The sequence below is a fragment of the Salminus brasiliensis genome, chromosome 18, assembly GCF_030463535.1.
Source record: "Salminus brasiliensis chromosome 18, fSalBra1.hap2, whole genome shotgun sequence".
NCBI lineage: Eukaryota > Metazoa > Chordata > Actinopteri > Characiformes > Bryconidae > Salminus > Salminus brasiliensis.
This window is the reverse complement of record NC_132895.1, coordinates 27,827,461-27,851,716: the sequence shown is the minus strand read 5'-3', so window position 1 is coordinate 27,851,716 and position 24,256 is coordinate 27,827,461. Positions and strand designations below refer to the sequence as shown.

At 40.3% G+C, this 24,256-nt stretch overlaps 1 protein-coding gene across 2 annotated transcripts in view; it reads right to left on the bottom strand.

Annotated features, from left to right (window-relative positions):
* Positions 1 to 24,256, bottom strand: part of fstl4 (follistatin-like 4) — a 197,046-nt gene that overhangs the window by 38,661 nt on the left and 134,129 nt on the right. For both annotated transcript variants that reach the window (XM_072661272.1, XM_072661273.1), the window contains exons 5-6: positions 23,052 to 23,242; positions 20,672 to 20,792 (exon numbers count right to left, since the gene is read on the bottom strand). In XM_072661272.1, the coding sequence (XP_072517373.1) occupies positions 20,672 to 20,792; positions 23,052 to 23,242 (312 nt within the window). The remainder of the gene's footprint in view (positions 1 to 20,671; positions 20,793 to 23,051; positions 23,243 to 24,256) is intronic.

Genomic DNA, 24,256 nt, shown 5'->3' with positions numbered 1-24,256 from the left:
TTACTAAGGTGTAATTGTAATTAGATACATTTTTGGCTGTGGTGCCGAGCTGAAGGATGGTGGTAATCCAGAGGGCCGGACGGTAGATGGGCAATCAACAGCGTTCTCATTAATCATGTTGCATTCTGCCTTCTAATCTTCTCCACAGGTATGGGCTAAAGTGTGTACTCCCTGAAGCACTGAGCTGAGCTGCTGGTGTCTTTTCATACAGAAACCACAACTGAGAGTGCTTCTTCTACATGTGGGAATTGTTATTGCCATTTTTCCTCCAAGAATGTGGAAGGGGGAATCACATTAGTCACTGTGGTGGTCCAGCTATGGAATGTACAAGTGCAAAAGTGAGTTGCAGCCTTTGTAGACCTTCTAAACAAAATTGTGATTTTTTTTATTTTTTTTTTTTTGCTGGAGGAATTCTGACAACTGTGCTTATAAATCCATTAGGAGTTTGATGACTTACCTGAGGATCAAAGTGCACCAAATGTTTCCCACCATTTTCTGTCATCAAAGAAGCACCCCTTATAAAAATGACAGATCAGCTCGCAGCAAAACGGTGCAGCCTGACCTTAATTTTGATAGGTCACCAAAGAGCCTACAACATTATACACGGTTACTTGTGTCAGTTTGAGCAGAACTAAAACAGGACTGTAAAATGGGCCAATTCCTAAACCTCAAACCAGTCTTGTTATATAATAAATGTTTTTGTTAAGTTAGTTGCATAGTGTTAAAACTATGATATAATTAATGGGTGGGACAACATGGTGCTGTAAATCAGCCAAAAAAATAAATAAATAAATAAAAACAGAGCTTAATGTTTTTCTCCATAAAAGAAAAAAAGAGGCAAAATGTAAAACCACATGTACACATCAAACAACAACTTAAAATACTTTAAATAAAGGCTTTTGGGCACCTTTAAAGAAACATACACACATTTTAGGGGCCATCAAAAAAAAAAAACATGTCACCAATATATCCAAAAGCCAGAGGCCAACTGCACAAAGTGGATCAAAAAGAATGTCAACCTCACTTTGTAACAAAAGAACCGTGCTTAGCATCACAAGCCACAGTGTTCCCAATGGACCACATTAACCAGCGGGGAGACGAAGGGCAAATTACATGATTAATTGCATGCCTGAGGGTTAAAGCAATGTTTACTGAAACAAGAGAAGTTTGGAACTCACCCTGTGGAGTTTTAACCTGTAAATGATGATTATGCAATATAAATGTCAGCAGATTTGCAGAAGCGCTACTTATTTGTCATACAATGCAACATGAAATGTCAGTAAGAATTCAGATAGAAAGAAAAAACAAAACAAAACAAAAAAAAACCTACATTATATATTTCTCTAGATATTTCCAGAGGGTGCCAGCCTTACCTCTTTCATTCGGCATTCCTAATCAGGCTAAGTTGAATTTTAAACCCATATGGAACAGATGATTATAATATACAGACGGAGAAAGCAATGGAGTGTGAACATATTTACTTTTGGCTGAATATAGCAATAGCTGCCATGAATAACAATCTCCACTGCATTAAAATGCCGGGTGGCTCTGCAGGGCATGGAGTTAGCACTGCTTTGGAGTTATTGATGCATTAATGCCTGCTAATAGTGAAGGTAGTATTCACTTGTCTTGTATTTCTGTCTTAACTTATCAAAATACATACGTGTTGTGCCTACAGCAGTATAAAAATAATAAAAAAAAAAAAAAAAAACACACATGACACAATTAACGCAATTTTCTTAAGTATAAAAGCCACTAGATTAGCCAGAACAGAATCAGGTGTGACAATATACTATTGAGTAGAGCATCACTGAATCATGTGATTATTGGCCATGTTTCGGAAGGACTTTCGTGCTGTGAACACTGAACTCATTGTCATGTTCATAAACCCAGTGTAAAATGACTTTTGCTTTGTGACATGGCGCAAAGCTGTGGCAAAGCATGATCAACACCACCACTCACAGTGGGTCCATAAATACATGCAGTTAAAATGTTCTGACCCTTACCATCGTGTTTAGAAATCAAAACTGTCCAAACAGATCACTGTTAGGTGATCATGGGCCCACTGCAACCCAAAGTGGTCTTCTGCTATTATTTCTGAGTTACTGTAAACTTTCAGTCCATCTGGCCATTCTCCGTAGACCTCGCTCATTAACGTCTGTCAGAACTCCTCCCATCTTGCACCATTTTAAATAAACTCTAGAGACTGTTGTACAGAAAATCTAGGAGACCAGCAGTTCTAGAAATACTCATCTGGCACCAACAATTCTAATGTGTGATGTGAACATTATCTGAATCTGCTGGCCCATATCTGCATTGAACCGTTCCCACATGATTGGGTGACTAATAAGTAGGTGATCAGGACTCCTAATAGTGCTAGACCTGGTATATATAAAAGCTCATTTTGTTATTTTGAGCATTGATCATTGATTCATTTTTGATTGGCTGTCACATGTTGCATGTAAAAAAGGCTGCAACATTAGAAAGACACCAGAAACCACTGGCCTGTGCAAATTGTAAATTGTTTCCTTGCTTTTCTCTCCGAAATGGCCATCATATTAAACATTATGTTTCAGCCATGATGCAGTGATGCATCTTCTTGAATTAAATGCATATGCATAGCTGGGGACTACAAGTGGTGCAGTCCTCAGCTACACACCCTCCTACCACTGCTACCTGCTTAATGACCATGTTAAAACCTATATGGACTTACCTTAACTATCTGCCACTATTAATATTACCATTATTAACCATCTCATTACTCTCAATACTCTTTCCATAACTGCCATGACTATATTCAGTTGTCCTGATTATTATATTATGATTAAGAATATGTTGCACACCTGAGCAATACAACAGTTTAGGTGGTTTGGTGACTGCTGCAAATGGTGGCTATACAAATAAATTTGATTTGATAAGCTCTATCATCAGAAGATGACAGGTGATGCCACTGTGGTCAAGAGTCCCAGAGACTGGGTGGAAACGATGGCCCTTCTCTCCAAATCATAGCGATGCTAGTTTGTTGCTGATCCAACAGACATTAGTTGGTATTACATTAGTAGCAGTTTTAAAACATGCAGGGGTTGCTTCATCAAAGAGGCTATCTTACAGCCTTCCAGCACTGGATTGGGGATTGGGAAAGTCCTTGCTTCTGGGTAGGAACTGAATATGACAAAGAACTGGGTGAAAATTGGGGTGAAAGTAACTGTACCATCATTGTACCATTTTGTCCATGCTGTTGATACACAGCTAAGATTTTTTTGTTTTTTTTTGAGCACAGGAGACTGACTCCAAGAACGCTAGAATGTTTAAAACACTTTCCTGCAGAGACTACATTACCTCCCTAAAAGCTCCAATAAAGAACCAGGCGGTTATTATTGATTATTTTTTCACACATGGCCTTGGCTTGTTCCTAAGCTTAACGGTATCTAAGTACAAGCTGCAAAAGAAGAGTTAAGGGGCCATTAGAACATTTCTAGGGGTTGTATTGCCTATTATATCCTCAGTAAAGTTGTAATCGATGTCCCCCCCCCCCCCTGTTCCTCCATGACAGCTAATGGATTTGTTCAAACGTTGAGTACAAAAACTAAGCAAACACATTCTTTAGCAGAAAATGGAAATATTTATGCACTAGCGTGCCAAATGAGTACTTTTCTGATGAAATGTGTGCTCATTTGTGTTTTACTTGAAGCCCTTTCACAGAAATAATTGCACACAATTGCTTTAAAGACCTTCGCACCGGAGTGTGAAGAAATAAGCTGGACAGACTGTGTGTACAGCTGGCCCGGATGTGTAAGATGTAGTGTGGGTTTGAGAGACCAGTGAAGTAGAAAGCACATACATCAAATCAGTTTGCCACATACATGGTACAACCAGCAGTGAGATACTATGCCAACTGTCCTATCACAAGAAACAATACAAGAATAATCCAAAAATATAAATTAGTCACACTGAGTGTTTAAGGTAGTAGAGATTTCAAGCTCCTGCAGATGCCGTTCGTCAGGATTCATAGATTAAGAAGAGGTGGTACAGTCCAGTGAATGCCTTGTTTGGCTAGTGGGAAGTGTGTCGCAAAGCAGATGTTAATGATTGGCAAAAAGGAGTGATTGCATTTGGGCGTGCCAAAGACCATAGTGTGAAGGAAATAGCTGAGAGACAAACCTCTGGTGTGTTTCACAGCTTGTGAATAAAAAGTGTTTCACTTCCAGGCATAAATTGCTTCTACAAGTCAATGTAGGTCCTTCACAACCAATTTCTGAAAGAAAACCGTGCAGGGAACAGCATTTTCATTCACAAGCCGTGAAACATGCTGGCGGTCAGTTTCATGCCGGTGTTCTTTCAGCCACAACTCTGACAAGAATTTCCTGTAGACTAGGATTTTTTGTGGGTAGCAGACCACTGCTGGTAGACCCGTATGACCATATGCTTCAATACACCTGCAAATTCCGCTACTTCCTTTACACAATGGCATTTGGCACGCCCCAAACACAATTACTCCTTTTTGCTGGAGTGATTGCACTGGGTCTGCTTTGGATTTGCTTTGAGACCCTTTTTCCACACATCGATCAAGACATTCACTGCACCGTACCACCTCCCATCACACACCCAGCAGGTATTTATAGCATGATTATCCTTGTGCAATGCCATCAGCAGGAAATTGAAGTTACTACCGCTTTAACACATTGTTTTTTGGTTCAGGGGGCTTTGATGACAGCATTACATACTTTCAGCATTCTCTCAATCAGCTTTGTGAGGGAGTCACCTGGAATGGTTGTCCAATGGTCTTGAGGGATTGCTAAGCACTAAGCATGCCAAACTGACTCATCCCAAACCATCTCTATTGGGTTTAGGTCAGCTGATTGGGGAAGCCAGGTCATCTGGAGCTGTGTTTGGGGGTCATTGCCCTGTTGAAATGAACTGCATGATAAACTCTGCATTAATGTGGGCTCTAATCTGAGAGATGATGTTAAATTTGTGGTTTCTGAAATTTCTGGACTGAAATGTATCTTTACTTAGTTCAGTGGTTCTTGCTATGCTCTAGATTAGAACAGTAGTCAAATGGGTAATTCACTGTATAGAACGGTGTACCAATCCTACCTCGGCACAAGGCAACTAATGGTCTCAAACATGTTAAGAAGACAAGAAACTCAACAAATTAACTTATGTTAAGGCACACCAATTAATTGAAAACCATTCCAGATGACTACCTCATGAAGCTGAATGAGAGAATGACAAGAGTTTACAAAGCTGTCGTCAAAACAAGAGGTGGAAACTTTAAAGCATTTAAAGTTAAAAGTTTCACTTCGTCTCAAACTGTGTGATGTAAAGATCACTCCAATATTCCGTTAAACTGTTTGAGGAGACTGTATTAAAATTATACACCACAATTGTTTGGGTATTTGTATGTTAAATCTATCACATAGAGGTGGAAAAAACTATGCAGACTAACAATTCAATTAACACCAATTTCATGTTTTAACAAGTTGCCACCTCGCCCACCAAGGTGAAAATATCTTTTGTAGAAGATGACAAGTCTTCATCAGCATCTTATCGGTTGGCTCTGCTAGCTCATTAGCTAGAAGCAGCCTTTGTTACTAATCTGAAATAAAAACATACTGATTTTCCACAGCTATTTTTGAAAAACAAGAATATTTTCAAACAGTAGGTCTATTTCCTTATTATATTGCCCAAAGTTGTTTTTAAAGATCACTCCTAAACTGACTCCACAGTAGACCCAGAAGACTTTTGGTTCCATAAAGAAGTATGTTTATAGAGATATGTGAGTGTGAAGAACCATTCAAAGGTCTAAAGAACCTTCATTTGATGTAAGACTTTACCAATTTAAAAAGTTCTTCACATTATTTTCTTTTTAGGCATGTAGTTGTTTTTTCCTTTCCTTTTACCAACTAGACGACTGTAAATTCTAAACGATTCTAAACGATTAATTTAAGGGCTGTCACTAATGACTTTTTCTATTGATTTTACTAATCAGTTGATTTACCTAAATCCATTTTCTTCAACAAAATGTAGGGCTGCCACTACAAAAAGTAAAATCTAATTTATAATAAAATCTAATCTATTTAGAAAACTACAGGTCAGTGTGCAGCAGCAAAAAAAAAAGGTTTATTTATTTTGGTTATTAAAATATTATAACTGCATTTATGTCAGTCTCTAAACCCAGACATGTGCCTAAAATGGCAGACAAAATTAGTACCAAAGGCGCGTGCCCCATCAAGCCCGAAGCACATGAACACACACAATGGCACCATAGAATAAGCCCATGATGGTACTCCATCATAGCTTTGCACAGTGCAAAACCACCTTTTGGTTTCATGCCAATTACAGTACTTTTTATACGTTCAAAAATGATTATTTTAATTAGTCAAATATCAGTCTGCTGCAACCTTTGGGCCATCAGTTCAAGTCAACCATCAGTATTAATATCTACAAGTTTTGAATTCAAGACTGCATTCTAAACTATTAAGTGCTACACTGCAAGGATCAATTCCTAATCTGAATTTCAAACTTCGATCCTGAAGAAAACAAGCCATATATTGACAAATTCAATTCACCTTCTCCGTTGAGAAAGATCATTTGTACACAGTGGCAAAAAAAACCAGTTTGTCCTTACTTAACCTTTCTGTCACTAAACAACAAACGTATTACCACCAGCGCTAGCCCCAAGTGTAAGGTGGTAGCTGAAAGAGGTGTTTGGGCCACGAGTTACTTGTCATGCCGTGAGCTGTCTGACAGCATGAGGACTGGAGGGGAGGGGTACAAGAGTACTGCAGGTCAGGTGTCACTGCTCACGGCGCCTACACAACACCCAGATTACGCAGGCACGACTGAATGAGCTTAGACTTGCACACGGAGGGCACTGAGGCACAGCCAAGCTCTGTAACATCAACTCTAGCAAGTGGAAATGTACATGCTGCACAAACGATGGGTTCTAACAGGATGGAAAGGGTACTGTTACGCGGACCTTGGTATATTATTCTTGATTATTGACAAATATAAGCAAAAATAGCAAGTACCTGAAAATGTGTTAAGGTGCCCATTTTTAGCCCCTAATCTCTTAAATCAGGCACAGGCTCAAATTTAAGCCCCAAGATGCTAGCCACACAACAATACTAACTACAAAACAATGATAACATCTTGTATTGTTATTAGTACTGCACTGATAATTCAGTACAAGCAGAAGCAAACAAAATTACAGCGTAAATAAGTGGCTTAAATAAGTGGCTTATTGGCTGTCTAAGCTCATCAACGTACACTGAACAATTACATTTGCTAAATTAGCTAGCTAACAAACATGTATCTTGCCAGTGACTGAAAAATTACTTGAATTACTTTATAGTCTGCCTTAGCTAAATTAGCCTGATTACAGATGCTGGAACCATAACAGTATAACGCAAAGACTACGTAATACTACAGAAGGAGGGTCTAAGCAAACTCTTTAGTTTTCTCTATTTTAGTTCACACTGAATGCCAGTTATTGTTAGCTAAATATGCTTGACACTACAACAGTGTAACACAAACATATTTAGGTTTAATAAATGACTCCTATATATAATCACAGTAAAAGAACTCCGATGCTATTTAGCAAAGATAAGTTAGACAATTTGCTTTAGTGCTGGAATTATAGAGATTTGTTTATACTCTGTAACCAGCAGTAAAATAAAATAGGCGCGTTAAATACTTGAACTACAAGCAAAAATGATAATGTGATGCTACTTAAAAAGGGTAACCGTATTTAAGACTTCAAAAGACAGCTTGTTTGAATGGATAGTATAAGCCATGCTCAAGTGAATTTGATCAGTTAGCTGTTTAGAGATATGACTGTGCTTACTTCCAACCCATGCTACACTCTGGTTTCAAGATGGTGTGGAAATACACAACATGTTCAAGCTTTAAAAATACAGCAATAACAAGAGAAATGTCCTATCTAACCTCGCTTCAGGAGCTTCTTTCCTTCCATCAAAAAGGCCTGCAAACCATCAGCAGTGCAATAAACTGAAAAAAGAAGCAGAAATTCTTTTCCTCCCCCCAGCTTAGCTTCGATCCCCAACTTTATGACAAAACAGAAGCTCTGAAATCAAACAGCTTTTATTCCGCAAATATAGTTGTCTTGATTAAAAAAAAAAAAAAAAAAGATATGAACATTTTCCTTTAAGATTCTGTTGCAAATATTATGCTACGATAATTTAGCATTGCAACATTTAAAAATATGACAATTTAGCATAGCAACATGGACATTCATTAACAACTCCACTGTCATCGTGCAACCTTATTAACAATAGCTTGACATGTGAGGAATGACAGCTAAATGATTACACATGCTCTTGTCTGTGTCAGAACGCAACACAGTTATGTCAAAAGAAGTGTGTTATTAAAGGAACCATTAGGACAGGCAATATGTGGTCCTAATTTCAATGCTGGTGACATGTATAATTGGCTGTATCACAGTTTCAGCACATATTTTAGGGACTACACAAAAACCACAATCAGAAAAACAAAAATTACATATATTCTGTATACACTCTTCACATCAGAAGTGGTGTGGTTTAGACACTGTACCATAAAGTGTGTTATATGTACTGCTGGATCCTTGTCAAGCCACTATCACATCATAGCAGTCACCGCATTCTGCCCACAGCAACATAAGAAGATTTAATATAATAAGAATAGTAATACTTCTTTGATATAAACCTCCCTCATTAAATGCAAAAATAGGTCCAAGTACTTGGTGGCTGAGGTGGGCTTAATTCAGCGCAGCACTGACAATTGCAAGTGCCTAGCTGATGACCCCTGTGAAGTGTTTGCAATAGTGGGTGATTAGAATATGGGTAAAGGGAATAGGCTGGGCCCTATGAGTAATCCCGAATATTAGGTGCAGGATTTTGGTCTTATAGTATTTCATTTGCTGTGACATTTTGATTTAGGGGCTTATGGTTTCAAAAACGATCCTTGCTGTAGCTTTACATTTAGTCACATTGTGAAAAACCCACCATAGTTTTCATTTATGGGGAGGTTGCTTATGTGGAACCAGAAGAACGCTTCAACAAGGCCTTTAGCTCCACAAGTGCTTCAGGGCACTTCACTGTAGTTGACGTTGTGTTTGGCTGATGAGCTTAATGTGCCAGCAAAAGGTGTGTGTAGCCTTGTGTGAACATTTAGCCGACAAAAAGTCATTCTGATTGATGGCATAGACTTGAAAGGTCCTAAAAGGGCACATTTTCTAACTTTCCAAAAGTTTTTAAGGTCCACTTGCACCGTTTTCTATGGTTTCTATGAACCATAAACAGTGGTCATTCATTTTCCATTTCCATTTCTAATCTCAGAATTAAAAAGGCTGGTTTTGTTATAGCACCTTGCATGGGTGGTGGTGAACGTATGTAGCTGAACTTAGGATAGGCCCATGTAAACATGTTTTTGTGTCAACTTTCCATGTATTGGCTGGTTAATGAATAGTAGATTCTGAAATTCAAAACTCCCAATAACACTTCTATTGCAAGTGAGGAAAAATCAGTTTTCCATAATATTGCAGTTAACTTTGTGTCTGCCATAGCTGTCAGTGCTGCACAAAAGAAACGCGCCTCCATGGAATTAGAGCAATGAGCCCTTATTATTATGGCTATTATTAGTAGATATACGCTTCAAAAAGATACCCATCATTGTTTAAGACAACACACTTTCACTGCTGCCTTACAACAATACACCATCATCTCAACCAAGCATTCATGTTCTCTCAATAGAAGGCAATCACAGTCATCACTCTGGCCCAGCTTCGACTTATTCAGCGTGAGCACACAAAGTCATCTTAGTGTCATTCTGTTGCCATAGTAACAAGTTGGAACGTCTGCATGAGATGACATTATGTTTTTTCCCAGGTTTTTTTTCCCCCGCGGAGAGAGACGAGGAGATGGACAGACAAGACTATGTTCTATTATATGCTCAATTTTTTTTTTTTGGTGCACCAATTGCTTGGAAATCAGCTTGCTAAATCAGCCAGCTTGGGAAAAATGCTGTGCAGAAAAGCATAACCAGTGACTAAAAATCATTCAGAAAGAAAAACAAATGAGCCAATGAGAAAAATATTATGCAATTCTCAGACTGAATTCTGTCTGAAATCTAAACTGCTTTTGGAATAGCAACACAATCTCATGCATCATGTGTTGTGAACTGTTGCTGGGGCCCAAATCCATCTTGTTTAAAGAAGCCCTAGACTGTTAGAGTACAGTTTCCTTGGGATAGTTAAACAGCAAGAGTTTAGTAGATGGAACTGACATATCATGAACCCGTTGTCTGTGCCTGTCCTGGAAAATGGGTCAATCCCAAAACCCCCAAACTGTTCTCAGATTGTACATACAGTGGGGAAAAAAAGTATTTAGTCAGTTACCAATTGTGCAAGTTCTCCCACTTAAAAAGATGAGAGAGGCCTGCAATTGACATCATAGGTAGACCTCAACTATGAGAGACAAAATGAGAAAAATAAAACTCAGTGTGGACTGTACAGCGAAATGTGTCCTCCGCATTTAACCCATCTGGTAGTGAACACACACTCACACACACACACACACGTGTTAGGGGCAGTGAGTACACACACACACCCAGAGCGGTGGGCAGCCAACTCCAGCGCCCGGGGAGCAGAGAGGGTAAAGGGCCTTGCTCAAGGGCCCAACAGTGGCAGCTTGCCGAGCCCGGGAATCGAACCCACAACCCTGTTATCGATATCCCGGCGCTCTAACCGCTGAGCCACCACTGCCCCACATTATTTGCAAATAATGGTGGAAAATAAGTATTTGGTCAACAACAAAAGTTCATCTCAATTCTTTGTTATATATCCTTTGTTGGAAATGACAGAGGTCAAACATTTTCTGTAAGTCTTCACAAGGTTGGCACACACCGTTGCTGGCATGTTGGCCCATTCCTCCATGCAGATCTCCTCGAGAGCAGTGATGTTTTGGGGCTGTCGGTGGGCAACACAGACTTTCAACTCCCTCCAAAGGTTTTCTATGGGGTTGAGATCTGGAGAATGGCTAGGCCACTCCAGGACCTTGAAATGCTTCTTACGAAGCCATTCCTTTGTTGCCCTGGCAGTGTGCTTGGGATCATTGTCATGCTGAAAGACCCAGACACATTTCAGCTGAGGTTTGAAATCAAAATCTCACAATACACGGCCCCATTCATTCTTTCAGGTACACGGACCAGTTGTCCTAGTCCCTTTGCAGAGAAACAGCCCCAAAGCATGATGAGTAATGGGTTGTGTTTGTACCAAACAGTTCTACTTTGGTTTCATCTGACCATAAGACATTCTCCTAATACTCTTTCGGAACATCCAAATGCTCTCTAGCAAACTTCAGACACGCCCGGATATGTACTGGCTTAAGCAGGGGAACACGTCTGGCACTGCAAGATCTGAGTCCCTGGCGGCGTAGTGTGTTACTGACAGTAGCCTTTGTAACGTTGGTCCCAGCTTTCTGCAGGTCATTCACTAGGTCCCCCCGTGTGGTTCTGGGATTTTTGCTCACCGTTCTTATGATCATTTTGACCCCACGGGCTGAGATCTTGCGTGGAGCCCCTGATCGAGGGAGATTAGCAGTGGTCTTGTAGGTCTTCCATTTTCTGATTATTGCTCCCACAGTAGATTTCTTCACACCAAGCTGCTTGCCTATTGCAGATTCAGTCTTCCCAGCCTGGTGCAGGTCTACAATTTTGTTTCTGGTGTCTTTCGACAGCTCTTTGGTCTTCACCATAGTGGAGTTTGGAGTGTGACTGTTTGAGGTTGTGGGCAGGTGTCTTTTATACTGTTAACGAGTTCAAACAGGTGCCATTAATACAGGTAATGAGTGGAGGACAGAGAAGCCTCTTAAAGAAGACGCTACAGGTCTGTGACAGCCAGAAATCTTGCTTGTTTGTAGGTGACCAAATACTTATTTTCCACCATTATTTGCAAATAAATTCTTTAAAAATCAGATGTGTTCAGAATTTTTTTTTTCTCATTTTGTCTCTCATAGTTGAGGTCTACCTATGATGTCAATTACAGGCCTCTCTCATCTTTTTAAGTGGGAGAACTTGCACAATTGGTGACTGACTAAATACTTTTTTCCCCCCACTGTACACACAGCCCATGAGCAACATTAAGCCCTAGTCAAAGCTGGTGAAATGGTAAAATGTGACCGCAGCATAAGGAGAATATGGTGTTGTTAATAATGGCCAACACAAATGGTGAAGAATCATCTTGTCTTCAATATGGGTTCCCTTGTGAACCAGGGAGCTCAAATTTGGCACACGACAAAACGGGACAGGGATCTGTGGTAGGCTTAAGGCTAATGTTGGCTTATTATCATGTCTTCTTTCTATCGTTACTTACTGACCTTACCTTAGCTAAACCAAACTGGAGCTAAACACACATCAGAAAGGAAAGCATAGGCTTTTTTTTTTTGCTGGTAAGACTCGAGAAAGTCAAACCCAGAGTGGTGGCAAGGCTAAAAGCTAACCCAGGTACAATCTCTCCAGCTTTGTAACAGCACATTGCTTTAAGAGGTGACTGAAATAATTCCAGGGTTGTTACAGGGTTAAAACCAGGCTATAATATGTGGCATCTGTTAGCTGAGGAAAATTTGTATGTTTTATTCTGAGCTAAAATAACAGCTTGTAAAACCAGATTTGAGCATTTGTCACCCCAACAAAGCCACATATTTTCTATTTACACATCAAAGGACAGCTTAAAATACTCAATCATTGCATTCTTTGACACCTTTAAGTGAGGACTCTCAATGAACACTGCAACGCAGACATGTCTGGCACGCAGCATCAGCAAACTCCAGCGTTTTCTTGCTTAAGCACATGAAATTGCTGTGCGAACATAATGAATACCAAAAGGCTCTTACTGTGCAGGAAAGACACTGACAGTGCATTTCGCTGAGAGATGCGTCTTTGATGCAGGGTGGAGATACCACCAGTACACAGAGGGGTATCACTGTTTTACCACAGCGTATTATTCCGGCTCTTCTGTTGAAACCACAGAGAGCTACATCTGTGGACAGGAGGAAGCCTTTTGTCCTCTACTCTCAAAACTGTCGGGCCGCAATTGACTGCCATTGTCGTTACTTTGTTCAGACAGATTAGCGAGGTTGGGGACAGTGTGGCCTAATCAATATACTGTTAAAAGAGTTGTCCGTGGGTTTTACTTTCCCAAACAGCGATAATAGTGGCTTGGTTCTTGCAGAAAAAAAACATTGGTTTACAGAGTCTTTGGTTGTTAACGCTAACAGCTTTTTTTTTTTTCTTTTTTTTTTTATACTGGGACACTATACCAGTTAAAGATGTTGTACTAATCCAGGAAATTGTGCTCCAATTTGTAGCCACATGAGTAAGGACAAGGATTTCCAACAGCCCATACAGTGAGCACAACAGCAGGACCTGTGAAGTGATAAATGGTTTGGTGGCAGTAGGGAACAGCTGATTTAGCCTGAGCGCACAAGATTAATTTTGCATGTTAAATTGACTTAACCTTTCCATTAGACAAGGTTGATGTGTATTTTTTTTACATGTAAAATGCTTTAATCTCTTTTTAAAGCTTGAGCATATCAAAATACAATACCATTTCCACCACATATCAACAAAACTTTACAGTTAACTCAACATACAAACTGAACATACAATATGACGTGTAGTTTGTAGTTTTTTGGTTTATAATATTGTGTTTAACAATTTTGTCATTTTTGGTAAAGCCAATTAACCCATCCACTTATAGCCCCCCCTAGCACTAGCAATGATCCCGAAGATAAGGACTTGAAGCCAAACACACTAAAAGAATTGTTTGTGCAGTACATGTATATCCTTTTTTTATCAGTTCTGCTGTACTCCATTGCTCACCTCCGAAACATGTGAAAGCTAGCCATTGCTTCTTTTCACATTGCCCCTATTGAGGTATCGCTGGGCAGCCTACAGCTGATGTCAAAGCGGCATGAATCCGGATTCGACTTGCAACCCCTGGGTCTCAGTAACAGCGCATTAGAGTATTTTAGGTTATTTGATGTATAAATAGTATGTGACTTTCTTTGGGGTACAAACGCTCACAAAATGCTAAAAAGCCCATTTACCACCCTGTTATTTCACCTAAAAATTAAGCATGTCAATATCCTATTTACAGAGGGCTCATGCCATAAATTGGCTTGTTTAGCCAATGTGATGCCCAGTGATGGCCCACAGCGTCATAGCCTAGCCAAGCATAACAAATACAAAGTTTTGGTCAACCATTCTCTCTAATCTGTTGCAGCTAGTTGTAACGGTATCCTGTTTTTACAGCTCTGCTTTAATTACATGGCTTTTGCTTTAGAAGGAAGAACAGTGTTTGAGGTCAGTTCCATGTACCAAACTCTTATTATTCAATCAGGCCAAGATAAATACAGTTCTACATTTTACGACCCCTTCAGAACCGAGTCATATATGTACTGATTTATCCCTTTGATTTGATTCAAGTTGGTGATAGTGAGTCTGATATGGTGTTTTTATTGATTTTCGCAGCTGTACCGTTTGCCTTGCCTGAAGTTACTAGCCCGAAGTTCCCCAGGCCACCAGTTACTCAAAATACAGTAAAATCACTTAATTTTTTTATATGAATATACTAGCATACACTCTTCGATAGCTGTTGGGTTTGGACTACTTATGTAAAATAATTTTATAGTGTTGGAAATTTCATGTTGCTTTAAGGTACTTTCTTTATCTACTCACTGTTGGAGTTTGTGGAAAATATCCATGTACAGCATAACCATCTATGACAGTGGTGCAAACAGAAGGCAAGGGAAAAAAGGATCACTTCTGGTGAACTGGTCGTACTTTAGCAAAATCATTTAAATATCCTGGGGACAAACATGCCTAAAAAGTTAAAAATAAGAGATTTTTGGAGATTTTTGGACATTTCTTTCAGTCGTATTTTGATACCTTTAAATTTTTGAAGCATTTGAGTTTCTTAATCAGAAGTGCTACACTGTTCCTTCCTGTTATCTTACGATTTATATTCAGTATGATTTATGCAGCGTAGTTAGTACATTGAGTGTAATGTTATCCTTGGGAACTAACAGTAATGCATAGACTATCACCAGGCTCATTATCGTCTTCACAAGAAGATGAATCTCAAGGCATCTGTTGGAGAGGTGCTGTGCCTGTAATGTAACCACAAACTACAAATCTTTTCAGCTGAAGCCTTATTACAGAGATTGCCGCTACTCTGCTTTCATAGTACACCACCACCTCTTAGGCGACGGAAATGTCCGCTTTCAAGCTGTGAAAGGCTTGAACCATCATCCGCCTCCTCTTCTATCCATACATCTACCCCCCTCAAAACGCTACACACAATGTCGGGGCGCCAGAGACAGATCTGAGAGGCCTATCCTATCCTTAATGCCTCCCTGGTCTTTGGAGTGCGCGAGGCAAGGGATGAGTCGAACCCTCGGCTCTTCTGATGCGCTTGTTTGAAGTCGGAGAGGAGCAAGGGCCCAGCCGAAAGAGCGAGTCGACGGAGGCATGGTAATGAATTATTTCCTAGTTGCGGCCCCTGAGCCGGAAGCCCAAGATAAAAGAAGCCCACATGCTGCGATGTTAACAGCCGGGAGCCTCCGACCAAGGCTCAGCATGCAGCGGAAGCCCCAGGACTAGCGCGGCAGCTTCAGGGCGTGGATACGTACCAAGGGTGAAAAACTGGGTGCACAAAAAAAATTAAACCTTAGGGAAATGCATTTTTGGCAGGAAAGGCTTTTCCACAAGGCTCTGGGTGAGGATAATAAGGTAAACGGCAATGCCTTTAAAAGACTTGCTGCAAATGGCATGCTAGTTTTCTTTCAGCAATTGAAGCTTTCAAGTAACAATGCTACCATAACTACTAAGTCTGCAACCACTATAATGTATAAAGCGTGTGTGAAATGGGTGCTGTCAAGGCACTGTTTTGATTTAAATTCTAAGTTTCAGTTTCATCCATTTACCTTCTCACCATATGCTTCTCTTTCATTGGGCGCAAGGCAGGAACACCCTCTGGACAAGGCACCAGTCCATCACAAGGTGCCACACAACCATTTGCTCGCAAACTCCCCACAGGCTCCTGGAACTGTGCAGCGCACACACTACCTGTGACACCCCTATAACGCCTGCAGTTGCAATTTCAATTAATATTTAAAACACTTTCATTAAGTTCAATAAAAGAGCTGAGAATTCGAAGTGATGTCTACGGTTGTTCCTGACCTTTCCCATGAGGTAGGATTCCCTGTGACAACTGCCCAAATAGCCCAAACATGCTCTTTAACGATCCTCTGTTACTAAGAAAAACTATAAAAGATGCTCAAAGTGGGGTACATTTTTTTCCCTGAGCTACACCACCTTTCAGAAACAGTGTGTTCAAAAAGCAAATGTACATAAACGTCCCTAGGTCCACCTCAAACTCTGCTCTCCTCAACTGAGGACGAGCTTGTCTGCTGCATTGTGGCGAGATTATACAAAGATTACACTGACTTCTACTGTTGCTATGACGACATGTTCCCAACAAGTCGGCATGCAGAACCAAACGAATAACAAGCTTTATTTCGCATGACAGTTGTTTGTCCGCAACAGGCCACAACGGACACAGAAAGAGGACAGGTGGAGACTTAAAAGGACAGGAACGTGCTTGCATGTCTAGCCACGGGAAAGACTGAAGGGTTTTAAAAGCCTGAAGCGGCTCTTTGACGTGCCGTAATTAACCAAGCAGCGTCCCGGAAACCACAGATGCTGGCAATTTGTCATGGTGGCTGAGCCTTTCAAGCGGAAGGTACAAAGAACCACCGTTTTAAGAAGACGCATACCTGTCTGTGCAGTTGAATATGAGTGGGTTTCACTTTCACTGAAGCTCCTTGGCGTTTTGAGTTAAAAATGGCAAACTGGTGAAGGAAAACAAAAGGGGTACGAATGGGATGGTGCCTCAGGTTCTGACCGTGTGTCTTTGGCTGACAAAAGAGAATGTCCCTAATGAGGGCCAGTGACAGGCAGAGTCATTGTCTTTGGGTGAGTTTAATGGACTCTACCATAACTAATGTAGTCATTTGCACTCTGGAGGCCTCTCCTGATCTCCTTGTGATAAGCATAGACCCCCAACAGTATGAGAAAGCTAGGTCTGAGAAGGAGATCCATCAAGCAAGGAAGGAGAACAGGGCGCACCGAACCCTGCTGACCTTCAGAACTGCGGGCAGGTTATAGTCTCTGCCCCTCTCCACCCCTCTGCGGCACTCAATGGCCTTCCACACAGCAGGACTACTCTGCTTGCCAATTACAGACATCTCTCTAGCTCTATCTCCTTCTGTTTTTCATAGCATATCCCTCTTTTCACCCTCAGGAGCATTTGTTTTAAGGGCACTTTTAAAAGATGGTGACCATCCCCGAACTGTTAATGTCCCAGATTGTTCAGTCAGGCAAGCAGTTGGATGATAAGCCTCAATAGATTTTCACCAATGGAGAAAATGGAACAGGAATTTGAGTTGACTCATTGAACATATTAACAAACTCAAAGGACTGATAGCATAGCTCTTCACATCAAACAAGCTAGTGAATTAGGTAGGTGCATGGGTGCAACAGCATAGTAATGGTAGCTAGAAGCTAGAAGTTTGATGACTGCTGTTTGCTGTGGTTAACCACACAGCAAAAGTGTCCTGGGTACACCGCTAGTTTCATGATGCACCAGTGTAAACTCCAGCACTGGTGCACTGGTACATTCGCCCTCTCTTTCTTTCTTTTTCTCCAGACCTTTGAGAAGCTTCAGGACTCTAGGCATTCTCCATTTCTGCCTCTTGATTAATTAGGCAGCCCAGCTGACTGTGGCTGCTAGTGCAGATCACCGCAGCCGTCTATCCCCGCCATCAACAAGAGCCATGACAAACAAATAGACTCAGGCTGAGTGAACCCTCAGGCACAGCAGCGAACTGCATTCTCTCCTCAGTCTCTCAGTCTCTTCCTTTTTCTCTGCACCCAACTAGCTCTCCCAGACTCGACAGGTATCCTCTACTGTGATATAAGGATTCATATATATATTTGCAACAGTACTCTATCCATATCTGTAATAGCCTCTTCATTCCTCAAAGGGCTGCTCCACTATTTCCCCTCCACTGCGGATATGTCTGCATGTGATCGGGATGGTATTACTAAAAGGGCTCTATGATAAAAACCAATGTGCCCCCAGAAAGCAGGAGACCTGACCATTCATGAGCATGACAAGGCTGCAATAGAATAATCCAGCTGTCTTGTTTTTTTTCTTCTTTTTGGTCCTGCGAGTCTACATCTGTAAGAACAGAAGGGCATTCTGAAAGACCGGGAACAAGTGGGATTTTGAAGCTCTTCATGTCCCACAACATTCAAGGTCATTTCCTTATTTATTATCTGATATATTCATATCTTTTACAATTCTATAATACTGATCCAGCCTGAATTCTTTGACACCACATATGAAATGCATCTCATTAGATTAATATTCAAAAAATCTACTTAAATTCAATTGTGTAGAGGTTTTTGCAACAAAGGTAGTCACAAAGCAGTGATACTCTTTTGAGCAAGCAAGGGGCAACAGTAGCAAGAAAAAAAAAAAATCTCTCTCACTATAGAGTATGAAGTTGAATGGTGAGAAAATTGAAATATCAGGGCTGAAAGTCCTGTATGCAATAGTGTTTTGAGGATATTTACAGATGGTATGAAGGAGGTGAAATGCTGGCTACCTCGTCTGCTCCCGTTTTTAAATGTGTCTATTGAGCTTAAATGACCTACAGAATACTCTCTCTCCTTTGGGACATTTCCCATGTGTCTAACACCTGAGTCCTTCCACTTTGGTCAATGAGATGATTTACTCACCACTCTTCCACACAGCCTTCTCCAAAGCTCCCTGTTCAAGCCCTTTTTTCCTCTTGTATCACCACATTTAACCTTGAGCAGTGCCTGACCAGCATCATTTTTATTGGTCCCTCTCCCCTCTTTCACTTCCTAGTTAAACAACTAGAATGTGGACAGGAGCGCAAGAGCCAGGCTATCACCCATCTGGCATCTAAAACAAAAAGTCTGTTTAATGGCAACAAGCAACCTCCTAAAACCCACCATTACTATGGTTAACGACTGGTGATGTTAAATGAACCTCAATTTTTCGCCCCACTAGCTAAATCTTGAAAATAAGAGTCACATGTTAGCATTAATGGCTTGATTTATCTCCTCGCTCATTCAGCGCATTTCTGCTGCAGATGTCTCTTCATGGCGTTCATCTGGCATGTAATGTTGAAGATTCCTGGAATGAGTGAAGGGTCTTTGCTTTACGTAGCCTGAGAGGAAAAACGGCGCAGCACGTTCTTGGGTTGTCATGTCACCCCCAGTTTTCAGCCAGAACCACTCAAATACCATCATAGGAGCAATGATTAGATGTTATTAGTCCAAATAACCAGGTGCTCACAGAGATGGAGCAAGCTGTTCAGACTGAGATAATGATGCCTAGGTGTACAGAAAAAAAAGTGCACGATTACTACATAGTCTGATTAAAGATAATCTGGTCTGAGCCAGCCTACACCTAATGGCACCAAACTGCAGCAATGCGCTAATGGTCGTGTGGAACTCTTGTGCTCTTGCTTTCCAAGCACTTCTGCCTTTAGCTACACGAATAGTTGGTATTAATAGGCTGGTAGTAATAGTAGCTAGCTAGTCATTAGTCTGACTATTAGAACTGACAAGGAACTAAAAGTTCTTTTGACCCATTAAAGGTCAAATTTTATTTTCCTTAACATAATTGAATAATAAAAGTGGTACAAGTGTATAACGGGACATCTAGTGAACGCGACACTTCAAATCCCCAAAACGGTTACGGTACAGAGCACGGCTAATGCCAAGGTCTTTTTCTGAACTTTAATCCAGTCTGCATTACCATGATCTTACATTGCTGTTGCTGATTTAGAGAATCAATGCTACTTGGAATAGACTTCGAGCCTCACTTAGACAAAAATATTAATTCCAGTCATTTCATTACTTTCTTAATTTGGTATACAATGCAAGTAAGAGCTGTTGAAGTGAATCTGTGATATCTTTATTAATTTGCATTTGATATGCATGGATTTCAACAATAACAATGCTTAGACAGGGTGAAAATCATCTACCTTTAGCCTGTTCTTAAAGATCCTTTTAGAGAAAAAGTGTTTTTGCATGTTAACCCATGTGACCAGGAAACCAAAATTCAGGCCTCCATCTACATTGATGGAAGACAAGAGTAGACCAGCAAATTGGCAGGGAAGCTGTGAGCAGGCAAGCAGGCAGACTGCTAACATGATGGGATGAAGGGGAGGTTTTAAATGAAATTGCCATTATCCAAAAAAAAAAAAAAAGACAACAACTAGTGATGTTTGGCATATTTCATATCTGGGAGTGATAACTTACAGCAGTTTATTTCAATATCTTATTCCAGAACACCTATGTAAAACATGTAAGAATTCTATCATGTATGGGTTCGAATTATGCTCCGAATGAGCTCACAAACTCGAAAACTATCGAAGCCCATCCAACAATAAAGGAGGTCTTGTCCAAAATTTATATATGTCTGATGTGTCAAATCTCTGTTCTGTGTTCATCCCTTTTAATCCAGTACTGATTTAATGGCGCTTAATTGAAGAATGGGCAAACTCACGAAATGCAGTGTAGAACTCCTGCAGAGTTAGGACACCATCATTGTTGTAGTCGTCATAGCGCAGCAAGTCTTGCATGGTGCACTCCAATAAGCTGTCCTCTAAATGCTCCTTCACGGATATCTAGAAAAGACCATGGGACCAGATTCAGTCACAGACAAGCAATATTTTAAAGACAACCATAAAAACGGAATCAAATAGTTATTCGGCTGGGGTGGAGAAACCAGAGAATATCCTCTCGGCTGGTGTATTCTGCTAATTAATGAATAAAAGCCATTAATCATGAAAAGCAATCTATCATTGAGAGCACTGAGGCACAGTCAGTTGCATCACTTTTGGTCTAAGTTCAGTGCTTCATGCAATTGGCAGCAAGTAGGAGGCAAAATTAAGTGAGACACAGCAGGTTTATAGAAAAATGAAGCAAGCAATATTAAAATAAAGAGCATTTTTAAAGCCCACGTTTTCTTTTTAATGCCTTGCTTATACCTCAGTGCACACTCAAAATATCCAGCATAGAGGTAATATAGGCTTGAGTCCTACTGTTGGACAGTGTGCGTACAGGTGTAAAATGTGGTGTAAAATGATTATTTAATATCATTACTGTATTATTTCCAGTATTTTATTAAAGTATGCACTCACTTTTGGGAAAAAGAAAAATTAAATCAGGCTATTTTCAAACAGACACCAAAGCCTTGAATATTGGTTATGTGGATGAGAGCAATGACCACGTCCCCTTTTCGGCAAAACCAACCCCATTGTGTTGCTGAAGCCAAATTAAATATTATAGTGTCAGCATGCCTGCTCGTCCAACAATAAAACAGTCCCTAGTATATTTCTTTACCTCCCCAATAAGCAAAGGATGTTATGTTATGATTATTGTCACAATAATCTAAATTCAAAGCTGATCTAAAGGCTGCATTAATGCTATTATGATAAACTATGGGAACTTGAATCATCATTGACTAAATGAATTAATAAAAGTAAATGTTCAGTACAACATATTGACACTAAGCACCTATTTCTTTATTTTTTTCTAAATAATGATGCTATTCATTGACCAAAAGTGATATGATATGATTGTTTGCCTGTCTGGCAATAGGTTTTAGACTCCTAATAGCTGTAAACCAGCAATGAATGTTTACTTCATACAACAAAATTTTCAAAGACATTGAGGTTTATATTTGTCAATCAAATTAGAACAAATGTTTTTACTCAAAAAGGGGCAAGGGCATTACACAAGGGCCTGGATGGGTTGCGCTCATCCCTTGTGTGGATTGCACTACAGAAGGGCCATGACAGTAGACATTTTCAGGGTATGATGGCCTAGTGAAAACATACTGCAGCTCTATGGCATCACAGTATTAAGCAGTAGGTGGAAATGAAAGGACACCCCATTACAAAATGAGAACGTCACGACTCTTACACATATTCAAAGAAGCCATAGAACGGAACTGTATTTATCTTGGCAAAGTTGCATTTTAGAAGTTTGGTACACGGACCTGAGAAACCATGAATTCACAAATTCATCCATTCAAAGTCCTCTTTCAAAAAAACAAACAAACAAACAAACAAACAAACAAAAAAAAAACGAGAAAAAGATCTGGTGAACTGGTCAATTCTAAAACCCCAAAACTGCTATGTAACAGCCTTGCCACGAAAATTTACTTTTCACTCAGGCCACTAACAAATGCTTTTCATGACTATACACATCAACCACTTGAAAGCTAATGCTAGCTAAGAGGGTGAAGCATCGCTAGGAGGAGAGTTGTATTGTAAATAGAATACAAATAATAGAATAATTTATCTATGTTCATAAGAATAATTTATTCCATTTAATTAAGTGCAACTGAAAAACAAAAAGTGCAAAACAGTAGAAAAAAAAACTGTTGGTCTGTGTCTCTTGAAAAGGTGATCTGATATTTTAGCCATATTGCACATTCCTATTTGTCTGCCAATGCGTGGTGTAACTATGGTGGATATCCTGGGGTAAACTTCAGGGAATTGGATTGTAGTCAGAAACAAAATAATAAAAACAAAATTTTGATCATAAATTTTTGTAAATGACTTTCCCCTCAAAGTCTTCCAGCTAACTGCTAACCTTTGGGTAATAACAGACTATTACCAACTAATAGGTGCAGGGAAAAAAAACACATTTTGTTCAGAATGGTAAGCTATAAGCTTTGATGGATGTTTGCAAAGTTTGTGCAAAGGTTATTTGGTTTATTTACGCCCCATATTGATGTGATGATTCTGTGCTTTCGGTAGCTGCCATGTACAATATAGACATCAACCCTATAATACAGGGTAAACAAAGGTAAGTTTCCATTCATGGTGAGGTGATTTTCCAATGCTACACTAAACAAACAAACAGAAAAACATTACCTGTGCTAGTTCTTCGCTGCTCAGACGACCATCACCGTTCATATCCAAATACTTGAACATGGTATCAACCAGAGTTCTCTTCTGGTCCATTGCATTTGCAAGCGTGTCTTCACCATTGGTCAGGCCTTTGGGCTGCATGTCCAGCAGCATGCTCTTCAGCTTGTTGTACTCGGCCATGGTGCATGTATCGACTGCAAAAACAACAGAACAGGACTGATTAATGTAGCGTAATGTATTGTGAACTGGGCCTCGCCTGAAAATAGTTCAGTTTGTTCAAATGGTGTCTTCATGTGGCGTTCGTTAAAGCGGAAGCGCTAACAATTAGCATTTTGCGGACAGTCTCTCGGCACAGGGGGTCCCAATTAATTCAGTGTAATCTTGTGATTTGCGTGAAAAAGACAAAAGGTAAACACTCTCATTTGAGCACTTCCTCGTTTTTAGAGGGTAGGGGGATTAGCAGTAGGATTTCAAACAGTTCTGCGTTTAATCCCGCATGGCCTGGCAACGCTTGCGCCTGCTAAGCATGCGGAGAGCGCGAGAGCACCGTGATTAATCAAGTGCGGCGGGTGGGTGTTTATCCCTTACGCGCAATAAAATTATGCCAACAAGGGCCACCCGCTGAGTTGCTCTCTTCAGCATCCGACGGCAGAGAGGAAGAGCGCTCTTTGTAGGCGACGCTGGGGTGGAGACTGGGATGACAAGCAATGGGAGTGTTCACCAGTCCCCCACTGAAGTGATGAGCGCAGGAAATATTAAAAGCTCCATAGACATGAATAAGTCATTAGGAAATGTCCCCCTATTGTTCAGAGGAGTCGCAGTTCCCCCTGCTGTGAAGCCCAAGCTGAAATCACAGCGATGGCAGATGAATACCAAAAAGGACAAGGATGCATTCAAGTCCCGGCCTACACAACCTCAAATTGACAGCTCGCAGTTTGTCACAAGTGTCACTTCTCATCATTCTCATAATCGCCATTATCTCCACTGCTTCTCTGGAGTACACTGGCGATAGTGAGATAATAATGTGTGTATTTAAACCAGTATGACCTATGGTCAATTTAAAAAACAGCCTGAGGAAATGCCCTGAAAACCTCATCTTATAAGCTCTTGCTAATAATATCCATTCTTATGAGCGGGAATCTTAGACGTTACACATCATCAAAACAGAAAAATTTACTTACACTCACCAAGCATGTACTAAAAAGCTT